The sequence below is a fragment of the Leptonychotes weddellii genome, chromosome 12 (assembly GCF_054177405.1).
Source record: "Leptonychotes weddellii isolate Sample4059 chromosome 12, ASM5417740v2, whole genome shotgun sequence".
NCBI lineage: Eukaryota > Metazoa > Chordata > Mammalia > Carnivora > Phocidae > Leptonychotes > Leptonychotes weddellii.
In genome coordinates this window covers 2,669,663-2,681,918 of record NC_138380.1, presented here as the reverse complement: position 1 = coordinate 2,681,918, position 12,256 = coordinate 2,669,663, and the positions used below count along the sequence as shown (strand labels likewise).

The window sequence follows — 12,256 nt, the reverse complement described above, 5'->3', positions numbered from 1 at the left end:
TTTCCTAATGAAACACCCCTTAAATCCTGGAGTGTGAACACAGCCACTGTAAGCATTACTTTTCCTTGAAGTTTCCTGTTTTATCATTAAAAAAATCATGTGAATCCTCCCTCCCCCACCCCCACTAAAAAAAGGAACTTTGAGAAATATGAATATCTCAAGAGGATGTTTGTTTTTTTAAAGCTTCTGGCATAGAGCCAAACCCTGATATTGAAGATGCCACACATAATGGAATTTCACACTCCCTCAGCCCATGGGGTCTCTTGGCCACCAGGGGGTTTGCTCTCAGTCTCTGCTCATCTGCAGACAGTACGGAAGACCACAGACTCATTCTCCGCTGCTGTTGAGGAACATCTTAAATAATACGATTTTCTCAACAAGATGCGGGTTTTTGATTAGCATGGGGCATATGGTGTGACACATGTGGCCAACAGCATATAAATACACATTACACATCAGCGAGATGATCAGCTTTTTGAGAGTAAAGTTTAGTAAGAGTTCGTATTTTCTGTTTTTCTTGAGTAGTTGGGATGGTTTGCTTTCCGTATGTAAGGAAAGACGATGTGAAAGTGGAAGAAATTATTGTATGAATGAAACTTGCATCATTTGCATTTTCATAAAAGATCCTGTCGAAGGTTTCTGGACCCCTGTGTACCGCCGGGACACACACCCCGCCCCCCAAACAGCTCCGATCTCCGCGCCCTCGCTACGTGCCAGGCATCAATCAACCGGCGGTGAATGGGCAGGTGTGGTGACCATCAGGCGCCGCAGAAGCGGGTCACAGACTAGAGGTCGGGGCACCGTCAGGTGACGCGGCGGGTGCAGCGCGATCACCTGTTGACCGCCCGGTGGAGGGGGCCAGGTTGGCAGGGGAGGCTCATCCGTGCGCCACGTCCGGGCGAGGACCTGGAACCCAGGTCATCCGACCGAGAGACGCCACCCACCCGCTCCCGGGAGGCCCCTCTTCCCTCCCAGGCCCGCCCGGCAGGTCCCCGCAGCCCCTCCGGCCGTCCGCCCGCTAGCCGTCCGCGCTCCCGAGCCAGCGCCGGGCGCGAGGCGGTGGTGGCGTGTGCTGACGTCATATGGGCCGCCCGTCCCGGATTGGCCGCAGCCGCCTCACCAGACCGCGAGCGGACGGGCGCGCGGGCGGGGCGGGGCGCGCGGAAGCCACGCCCCTAAGCGGCGGGCCGGGTAGGATCACGTGATCCGGGACCCCGCCGCCCGCCTTATAAGCTGCGCCGCGCGCCCCGCGCCACGGGCCAAACTCCAGGCGGTCCGGGCCTTGACCTCGTTCTTCCGCGAGCCCGCGCGGGCGCCCCTCGGACAGGTACGCGGGGCGTGTTGGGGGCTCTGAGGTGGGCGCGGACTGGGGCCGAGCTCGGGTCGGGAGCCTCTGGGCGGGGGCGTGGGTGGGGAGGTCGGGGCGCCCCCACCCCCTCCCGGGAGCTGGACGGACCCCAGCCCGGCCCCGGGGCGGGGCTGCACCCCTGACCCCGGTGGGCCGGCTTAGCACCCCCTCCGTCCGGGGCCCCTGGTAACTTGCGCTGCGCGCGGACGAGGTGTGGGAAACTTTGGGACTGGACGGGCCAGCACTAGAGGTGCGTGCGGAGGGCACTCGTGGGCCCGCTCCGGTGCGGGGCAGCGCGCGGGCGCGCCGGACACCTGGCCGCCGCCGCCCCCAGCCCGTGCGCGCTCAGGTGGGCCCTCCCCGCGGGACCTGCGGCGCGGGTCGCGCAGTCTGCAGGCGCCCCAGGGGCCCGGGCTTTCCCGGTCGAGCCGCGATGAGTGGGCATCGCCATCCGTCCGACGGCCGCCCCGGACCTGCGCGCCCCTCGCCAGCGAACTTGACGGGGCTCCGTCCCCCGCCCCCTCTCCCTGCAGGAGCGCCGGCCCGCCCCCGGTGACCGATGCCCAGGCTGGACGACCACTGCTGGAGCTGTTCCTGTGCCCAGGGCGCCAGGCACCGAGGCCTCCCTGGAGCCGGGGCCGGAGGGCTGGCGGCCAAAGTGGGAGACATGCTCAGCCCCGCCGCGCTGGCGGCCCGCCGCGGCCCGGACCCCGACTCCGCGCCCGCCCGCGGGCCTCGCAGCCCCGGGGCGGGGGGTCGCGGCGCCAGCGGCGGCCCCCCCGGCAGCTGGCACCACCACCTGGTGCAGCGAAGCCTGGTGCTGTTCTCGGTGGGGGTCGTGCTGGCCCTGGTGCTCAACCTGCTGCAGGTGCAGCGGAACGTCACCCTGTTCCCCGAGGAGGTCATCGCCACCATCTTCTCGTCGGCCTGGTGGGTCCCCCCGTGCTGCGGGACGGCGGCCGGTGAGTGCAACGAGGGGGCCGCTCGGAGCGGTGGCGGGCACGGGGGGCCGCGGGGGCGCCGGGCCGGTCTCCCGCCGACCTGGCCCGGGGGCCGCGCGTATAGCCCGCCGCGGTCCCCTGGCCGAGCGGGCCCGGGATTGGTGGCCCGAGAACTGGTGAGCGGCGCGGCCTCGCTGCCATTGGCCGGACGCTCGAACACGCTACCCGCCGGCCACCGAAAACAAACCGTCACATGGGCCGGCAGGGCGGGGGCGGCGCGCGGAGGGGACGGCCAGGCCAGTCCGCCACCCGGGTGCCGCGGGGTGCCGCTGGCCGGAGTCCCTGTGGACGGGCGCGCTGACTTCTTGGACTTGTTCTGCTCCCTGGCTGCTTTTATGACAATGCATGTTTGGTCTCAGCTGGGATGACCACTGAGCGCTTCTGAGGTCGAGCAGCGTTCATTGATGAGCACGCTGTCAGGTGTTTGCTGCGGCCTCCACTGCACCAGCTGTGGGAGTGCAGAGGGGGCGTTCCGGCCCCTGCCCTCAGCATGCCACGCTCTGCTGGGCAGAACACAGGTCTCTCCAAGTGGGACCTGGTCTGGGCAGGTGTGCCCTGCTGTTGGCTGTGTAGCCAGCGTTTATGGACTGCTCGCTTTGTGTTTGATGTGCTTTGCTTTGTTCACTCCTTACAACAGCACTCTGCTGTGGCTCCATTTCACAGATGTGGAAACTAAGTCACAGAGATCTTAAGCATTCCTGTCTAAGGGGACACAGTAAATGGCAGGGCTGCTGTGCATCACGCTGCACACTGCCTCCCTGGCGTCTGGGTGTGTCCCCTGCGTGGAGACACATCCCACTGGCAGCAGACCCACTGAGCACAGCTGGATGGCACAGGGCTCAGAGTGGGGCCTTCTAGCCAGGACACATCACTGGGGGGATACTGTAGTTACTTGGTGGGTAGGCTGCTTTCATCTCTGTTCTTAGGAAGATAGGGTACTACTTGGCCTCCCTAAACCCTTTAAGCGCATGGTTATCCTATTAAAAATCCTTTTTGGGAAACTTACCTAGATGCAGATCCCATGTTTCATGTCCATATGGTACAGCAGTTCTTTCTTTGAATCAAAAATCTGATCTTAAAAATGAAATATTTTAGGTTAGGCTTTATTTGCAATTGAAGCTTCAAGGGATTCTAGGACTATCTGAAACATAGTTTCTCATACCTCCTTTTTTTAAAAAAAAATTATCAGGTAGGCAGAGGGCAAAATCCCACAGTACATTTGTACCTCTAGCCTTTAACCTTAAAAGGTAAGATTAAGTTACAGGAAAATAAGTTCTAGAATTGTCTGGGTTCCAATTTTCAAAACTCTAAAATTAGAACTTGATAAAATGTAATACGAAATTGAAACTGAAACTCTCGCATTGAATGTTTTGCCAGAATTGTGTCTCTTGTTTCTCTGTTCAGGAACCTGAAATAGTTACCTCTTTCATGGACACCAGGTGGAACTGCCCCATGGCTTTCAAGCCTCCGCACTTGGGTGACTTTAGGTGCTGAGCCTTGCGTCCCACAGTTGGTCCCAGGGGCCTGGATCCCCACCAGCCACCAAGCGCCCTGTTCCTGCCTTCACTTTGTCCATTTTACTTCTGTCCTGGAATGCCACACCCTCCCCCTGTCTAAATTCTCTTTGTCCTCATGCTTTAAGATTCTGTGCCTGTGAAAATTCCCTAACTCTTCCAGACCACAGTAAGCTCTTCCTACTCCGCCTTCTCGTTACATAACCCTCGTCATTTTACACATGAGGGAACAAACATGAGGATCCAGGCCCCATCGGAGCCTGCAGGGAACGGGGGCCTGGTTTTCTGAGCCTGGTCCCAAGCTGTTCCCACAGGTCAGGACCTGGACTCGGGGGACGCTCAGCATGGCTGACTTGTCATAGCATTATATGGATAATTAACGCCCCCTGCCTGATTCAAGTCCGTGCCTAATGAAACTGAAGAACAGCAATGCTATTTTAAATTTCTCAAAACAACGTGAGCCTTTTGTTTGTACTCAAGGAAAACAAAAATATAAAATTAGTCTAAATTGAAATGCTGTATCATAGGACATGCATTTTTCTAGGAGAAGAACTGATTGGAATAACATGTTAGTAATTGCCACGTGGAAATCATATCCTTGAAAGCTGGCATGTTCTAATACTATGTTGTCGGTTTTTACTAGCTGTTGTGGGCTTGCTGTACCCCTGCATCGACAGTCACCTCGGGGAGCCGCACAAGTTTAAGCGGGAGTGGGCCAGCGTGATGCGCTGCGTGGCTGTGTTTGTCGGCATCAACCACGCCAGTGCTGTATCCTTCCACGGATGAGCTGCGTTTCCTCAGCTCACATGCTGAAACGTTTGTTCCCTTCAGGGAGCATATGTCATCTCACAGGTTCGCTGAACGGTCTTCTTCCAGCTCTTACTTTAAAGCACGTTGCTTGGTTTCTACTTAGCAAGTGTTTTCGAAGTGGTTCGGGAAACTTAAAATAATACCAGAAGCAGAGAGGACTTTCTCGGTTGCGTGGTAGTATCTTCTGGTCCCTTGGAGTGGGTTTTGAAAATTCCCTCTCACATGCCCACCTTACATCCTTCTGTTGTGAAGACCTGGTGTCTGGCCCGGGGAGAAGTGGCTGGGGGTCCCTGTTCTTGGGCCGCTTCTAGAGGTTGAAGAGAAACCAGTCTCTGCTTCTCTGCCGCCTCCCTGGCTCTGACCACCAAGTTTCAGGGCCAGGCAAAGGTGGTGTCCTCTGCAGGAGGATTCTTAACGGAAGGTCCCTAGACTTCCCGAGTCCTCGGGTGAAATGCATCGCACAGACTGTGTTACGTGTGTGTACGTTAGTGTGTTTGTCAGGAAGGACAGGCCATAGTTTCCCAGGTCTCAAGACTTTGGGTTTCTTTAGCACAACTAGAGTCTATTTCAGAATCTTAGGGGAAGGTATTTTTAGAGTTACTGTTTCTTAAATCTGCTCTACCTGTATTTTAATGATTCGAGCGTCAAGAGAGGATATTATAAAGATACCTTAGCTCTGACAACATTGGTTTTTTTCACCAGCTGATCAGTAGTGTTGTGATGAAAAGCAGCTGTGTCTCCACAGACTGTGGAAGTGTGTAACGTAGAATGACACCTGATGACGTGTCCAAGGAGACATGGGGAGAGGAGTGTATTTGCTCAGTTCAGGTTACTAATCAAAACAAAAAATGGGACTGGGACTATAGAGGACTTAGCAAAATACGTTGTTTTGTGGTCTAAACGCTAGCAGCTACAGCTTTGAGAATGTCTCCTTGTAGATGAAGTATCCAAGCGTGTGATCCAGAGGCGTCCTGATCATGGCAACCTCGTACCCAGCAAAGCCTTTCTGCGGCAGCCTGGGCAGGTTTTTTGGATGGAGAGTTACGTGGTGGATAATAATGAAAACATACGTGTAGGATCTGGGGTGTCGTGGTTTGCTTGGTTGGTTGGGTTTTTTCCTTTGGCTTATTTTAATCATCTTAAAAATCACTGAACTTTTCCTTAACCTTGCATCGCCAGAAATTGGATTTTGCCAATAATGTCCAGCTCTCCTTGACATTAGCAGCCCTGTCTTTGGGCCTTTGGTGGACATTTGACCGTTCGAGAAGTGGCCTTGGGCTTGGGATCACCATCGCCTTCCTGGCCACTCTGATCACTCAGCTGCTGGTGTACAATGGTGTCTATCAGTAAGTATGTGCTCTCAAATAGCGACTGTGTCCAGAAGCTGTAACTTCACTTTTGTTAAAAACACCCACTCAGCTGGATGTCATGTTTTATTTATATGTACATGAGGCCGGTTTGGGCAGGAAAGTCTCAAAAATGCTGCTTATTATCGATTTGCACGTTAACAGCGTAGCGTCTGTAACTTGATCTCGGGGCGCAGCATGCAGACGTGACCGGCCCGCGGCCCGTTGCGGTAGCCGGGTGACCTGTGTCTCCCCGCTGAAGGGGGTCTTAGCCCGGAGGCCATCCGAGCCCAGGGAAGCTGACGGCTCGGGCACAAGTCCCTCTGCTCTCTCGGCAGGTACACATCCCCGGATTTTCTCTACATCCGCTCCTGGCTGCCGTGTATCTTCTTCTCGGGAGGTGTCACCGTGGGCAACATAGGCCGGCAGCTGGCTATGGTACGTGGTGACGCGGTCTGCCCCTGGCACGGCAGGTGCTGGCCTCCTAGGCTGGCTTTACACGAGTCACTGTAACGTGTGCTGGTCAATGTCTAGTTGAGAGTCAGGAACGACTACTGAGAAGAGCGTACGTTTAAAAGAATAAGTAGCAATACCAATGCAGCTCTTTGCTAAATTATAAAGATTCAGGGGATTTGTAAACGCATGATGAGCGGGAAAGCAAGCAGAGTTGTGGGCAGCCCTGCATGTAATGGATGCGTTCGGTGGCTTTTCTGAGCTCTCAACTACTCTAGTAACTGGCAGCGTGTGGTCACTGAAAGGGCTAATGGTTGATAACGAGGCCCCTGCCCTCACGCAGGGGCAGGTGATGCCAGGGCAGCAGACGCCACGGAGACCCTGCGCCCAGGTCTGGGCCTGGATAGGCAAGCCCTGTCCTTCCTGGGATCGGTGGGCCTGGCGGGCCTGGCTTGGCGTCGCGGGGAAGACGGACTCCCAGGGCGTGGAGCCATTTCTGAGAGCCGGAAGGGCAAAGGAAGTCCGGGATCATTTTGGCAGTTCTCTTCAGTAGTAAACATTCACATTTCAACACTTTAGTAAGAGAAAATTAAGTGTGGACATTAACTGTTCTTTCAAGTTGACTTTGACTCTAGGGCTTCAATGAAACGAACTGAAGAGAACTGCGGGGTCTTACGAGGGCCACTGCCCTCAGAGATCAACCCTGTGGCGTTCTCAGAAAACTTGTCTTGGTCCCTCAGGCTGTTTATAGAACAGGACGTCTATTTGTGCCTGCTGATACTTGTGGGAGTTGAATTTGAAGGCTGCGTGGCTGGTTCACAGAGATAGAACTAAGTTCTGAAAGATGGAATGTGTAGCACTGTCCCACTGGTTCCGGAGTTCCTCGTCCCTCCCTCCACCCCTTTCAGTTCCAAGGAGCCAGAGCCCAGAAGGGAACTTGATGAAAATACAGTTTCTCGCAGCTCCAGTGAGGGTCAGAGGACTTGGCTCGCTTATATTGACTTGCACGGGACACGCGTGCGCTGACTCCCTCCTGCCCAGCCCACTGACTGGTTTTCCGAGTAGAACTGGGCAGGTCCACCATCTGTCCACCATCCGTCCACTGTCCATCCACCAGTGCTTGCTCTTCCCTTTTAGTCTTTAAGAGCGGGGGGACTTGTATAAGGATGTTCTTACCGTACCTTGAAATGAGGGGCGCGATAATCACCTTCCCTCCCAGGTCATGAGAATGAGTGGACTTCTCAAGTCTCTGCACCCACCCCACGTGCCATTGTTTCCATCCATGAGCATGCAGCTCCCTCCCCCTGGGCCCCAGCTGCAGGGAGAGTTAGCAGGGTCGGAAGTGGGGGCTTCCTTCCCCTGGACCAGGGGCACTGCCGGCCATCCTGTCGCCTGGAACGGGAGCTGCTGACGGCGAGTGGCCGCTCCAGGGGAGGGAGACGGCAAGGCCCCCATTCTCTGGGTGGAGAGCTCGGGACAGGTGAGCGTGAGTGAGACCGTCCTCAGTTGTGCGGGCAGCTGTGCTCGTGCTGGGGGAAGCTCCGTGGTGGAGCGCGGCTTCCGGCAGCTTCGGGGAGTTAGGGCCGCCTGAGAGTGCGGAGCCAGGTTTAATCCCCATTCTGTAGCACGGGTCTGTCTGACTTGGCGGGCAGCACTCGCGTCTCTGGTGAGGAGACCGGCCTCGTGAGTGGGGGGTGGGAGATGGGCTCTGGAACGGGTTAGAAGCAGCTACTTTTGGGAAGTAAAACTGTGCATGGTTTTTAGAGCTCATTAGATTTTTCCAGTCCTCATTAAAAAAGTTACAGTAAAAGCATTACTTTTATAATCAGAAACGCACGTATTGTGTAGGAACTTGGAGCCTGTGGAGGGTGTGGATGAGGGAGCAGGGAAGCCACGTCCCAAAGCTGCACGCGGGCTCCGTTCAGTGGTTCAGGTAACTTCCTCCATGTGGTAGTCGTTTGCCTGCCCGATGTTTAAGAGAAAATGATGAGCCTGTAGCGTGATTGTATGGAAGAGCTTCGAGTCTTTTAAAACGTTAAGGCGTCAAGCTGCCCCAGGGCAGGGGACGTGTGGCTCTGCTTCCGGTGGCCCAGGCTGCAGGATTCCTGGCAGCGGAGAACTGACTCTTTCCCATGGGTGAGGGCCACCCCTCGGCCGCCGAGGACTGTAGCAAGGCCGGTGTCCTTTCTGAGGGCTGCGTCGGCTCGTCCAGTCTTCGCGGCAGCAGTTTGAAGCAGGACCTGCTGTCTCCTGATGTGAAGACGGTGGGGAGAGTGGCCAGGAAGGTCAGCCGCTCACCCGAGCGCGTGCGGAGGGAGGGAACGCGAGGCCAGCGCGCCCGGGTGTGACGCCCGCCCTGCTGGCATGCGGCGGCCGGCGGCCCTTCCTGGGGACCGTGCTGGCGTCTGTGCGGTGCCCTGGCGTCCCGGGGGTCCCCTCCTGCCCCGGGACATGCTGCTGTCAGGCAGCGCGCCCGGTGTCCCGTCCGACCCAGGCTGAGCGATCGCTCTTGTCGGTGGTCACTTGTGTCCCTGCGCTCACACCAGACCTGGCCGTAGTCTCCCAGGCACCGGGGGTGGCAAACCCACCTTCTCTGCATCCCACGTGCAGTGGGTCTGCCCCCGGGTTTCTCTAGGCGACCTTTGTTTAGGACCTTTCCCATGTTTGTAGCCAGCAGCTCATCGTGCTTTCAGATGACCAGATCTTACGTCTGTGTTTCCCTGGGTAGGAATTAGCGCCCGAAAACTCCTGGCGGCCCCCTCACTGCGCTTCCCCCACATCAGACACAGGACAGTCTTGGGCTTCTGTCGCTGACTGGTGGCGTTCATCCGAAGTCCTACAGGACGGGTGCCTAGGTGGGGGAGGCCAGTGGGCCACATGGGTTCGGGGAAGAAAACATTCGCCGGAGGTCCTCCCGTGCCCTTCAGTGGCCTTGTGACCTCAACAGAGGCCCTTGGTCGTTGGAGCTGCTCCTCCCCCAGTGAGACCTCAGCCCTGCGCTGGGAATCGCCGCGCAGCACCCGAGAGCGGGCAGCACCCGAGAGCGGGGAGCACCCGAGAGCAGGGGCACGCGGGCACCTACAGGCGTTGTCGTGAGGCTCAGACCAGGAAGCACGGGCACAGGCGTCCCTCTGCGTCCCGAGCCAGGCGTGTCTCAGCAGACTGCCCGCTGTCGTAAAGGTCCTTAGGAGCAGACTGATGGTGCCCAGAAGAGCGTGCTTTCTAGACCGCAGTGCGCGAGCCTCCCCATGCCACCGCCCGCACCCCTGCGCCCTCCCTTCAGGGGCGGGTTTAGCCCTGTCTGCACTCGCGCAGCAGCTTCGTGGCTCCCAGCCGAGGGCAGTGAGGTCGTCACGGGCGGGGGGCTGTCTTCTGTGCCCGGGGCTCCCAAACTTCCTGTCCCCACCGTCCCCTCTGTCAGAGGAGTTTCTCTGCACGCACGTGTGGGTCTAATGTTCTCGCTCTCTTCCCGTGTAGGGGGTTCCTGAAAAGCCACATAGCGACTGAGTCTTCTAACCCACCAGAGAAGAGCCAAGATTTGGGAAGAAAGTCTGTGACGTTGGATTGTGACAAAGATTATCTTTTTTCTCAGTGATCCATTTAGATTGGGCTGACTATACCAGTGACTCCCGGAAAAATAACTCACCTGTCTTAGAATAGCGAGTGGGGAAGAACTGCTTCTCTCGAAATGGTACCTTGCTTGCCGCGTCCATGCCCGTGTCCTCCGCTCTGGAGACGCGACCCCAGGCGGGCGCGGGAGTGCCGGCGGGCATGGCTTCCCGAGTATTCGATCTCATTTACGTTATTAAAAGCAAGTTGCCGTATTTCACAGCCTTGAACTAAAGCCTGATTACCAGCTGTTGGTTTTGTGTCGGTGCCCACGGGGATAGCTTGATGGTGCTTAACAAAGGTGAAGTGTGGAAAAATAGGAATAATATTTATCCAAAAGATTTTTTAAAAATAGGGTTGTGTAAAAAGAGGAGTGGCGGTGAGCGCAGGGAGGCCGCTCACGTGCGGCCGCGGTGCTGAGATGCTTCACGCTCACGTGCAACACGTGTGTACCACAGTGCACAGCCGTGCTCTCCTTCCTCCCGCGGAGTTTTGTGCAGACAATCTTCCCGAGCACAGAGGGCAGTGAGGGCCGCAGGCCACACTGTGACGTTCTGGAATTCCCACCTCGATACTTGAGAAGTTTCATCCAAAATCCATGGTCCTCTGAGGGAGTCCCGTCTGCCGTGTATCTCAGTCCTGGTGAGCCAGAGTCCTGTGTGGTTTCCTCCATCCTCCAGAACAGACGTGGCGATTCTCCCACAGCCCTATGGAATCTGCAATCTGTGATTGCCTTGTAAACGACGCGTGCACACGCCGCCACATGGAACATTGGGTGTCTCTAAATACTCAAAGATATTGGTGAGCACAATGTATTCACTGAATGGCATAGACCATCCTAGACCCACTTTGCAAGGATTGGGTCTCAAACGTCAAGTGCAATGTATATGAAAACCAATCTGAGCCTTGTATTCTCTTAAATATTTATTTTTTTTTAACGTGTGAGAGGTTAAAGAGGGTTCTCCATTCATTTCAGTGCTGCATGGAGGCAGAATTCAGCAATAATTTCTTTCAGTTATGAAGTTACTCTGTTGTGCCCTCCACTGAGCCCTGGTCCTTTGAAATACTCCAGTTGTGTGGGTTTAGTAGACTTGTCATTTTTACTTACAAATTTACCTTTTTGTACTTTGCAATTTAAATGTTTTTGTTTTAAATTCTGTGAAAGTGACTTCATTACGAGACTCCTTTTGACTAGAAACGGGCGACGGGCAGGACGGGGGTCGGAGGGCCTGGTGGCTGCGGCTACAGACATGCGCCCTCGGTTCCGCTCGCGCAGTGATCTCGTTGCGGTTATTTGGTTTTGTTCTGAGAAAAATACCTTGGAGTAAATTGTAGGTGACTGTGTAGCTGATCTGTTTTAGAGGAATTTTGCGTAAAAGAAAATGGGATCATTCTGAACTTCACACTGACCCCTTACGTGTTTTCTGAAAGTGAAGATGGATGATCAGCTGCGTGAAAAGATTTTTCAAGGAAGAGGTCAGCATTTTGTGAAAAACCAGAAGTTATTAGGTGAAAGAAGTAATTGAATCTTTAAAATATACTTGATCATGTACAAACAGTAAGTATTTTTTTCTCTGAAACTGGAAGTAAAACTATATCTGTTAGAAATAATGTAGCCAAAAAATGTGAATCTGAAGAATTTTTTTGCCAATACTTTATAGCAAGTATATGAACCAAAGTGATTTGCGTTTGTAAAAATGTAAGATATTATGAACAAAATTTGCACTATACCAGATACAAACATCTAGTGAGATTCACATTCATACTAAGTTTTCAGCACTGTGTTCTTTTTGCATTCATTTTTTACTTTTATTAAAGGTTCAAAACCAGTTATTGTGTTTATGAGATTTTCTTTAAAGCGGTGGAGGGGGCTTTGTGTGGGATGTTAGAATTTGGAATGGGAAAATACCTTACAGCTCTTCAAACTTGACTAAATGTTTATGTAAGTACTCCTGGGGAAGCACTCGAGTAGTGGGTGGGAGGTGACTGGCAGCAGACATTGCACCCCCCAACTCTGGCAGGGGGGGCATCTGCCCGGGCCTGGCTCCGCCCTGGCCCAGGAGAGCTGTGCTCCGTCTGGGGGTGAAGGGCCGCTTCTCCCCATCCGAGATAGGGGTCTGCCTGCAAATAGAGCCCAGGAAAAGTGACCACCAGCAGACATTTCCCTCACCACAG

At 55.0% G+C, this 12,256-nt stretch overlaps 1 protein-coding gene across 1 annotated transcript; it reads left to right on the top strand.

Moving 5' to 3' along the window:
* The first annotated feature begins 1,197 nt into the window (after positions 1-1,197).
* On the top strand, positions 1,198-11,910 carry INSIG1 (insulin induced gene 1). Its single transcript, XM_081799769.1, has 6 exons — positions 1,198-1,327; positions 1,882-2,310; positions 4,507-4,631; positions 5,853-6,019; positions 6,358-6,457; positions 9,950-11,910. The coding sequence occupies exons 2-6, from the start codon at positions 1,908-1,910 to the stop codon at positions 9,977-9,979; spliced, it is 825 nt and encodes a 274-aa protein (XP_081655895.1). The 5' UTR covers positions 1,198-1,327; positions 1,882-1,907; the 3' UTR covers positions 9,980-11,910.
* The last annotated feature ends 346 nt before the right edge of the window (positions 11,911-12,256 follow it).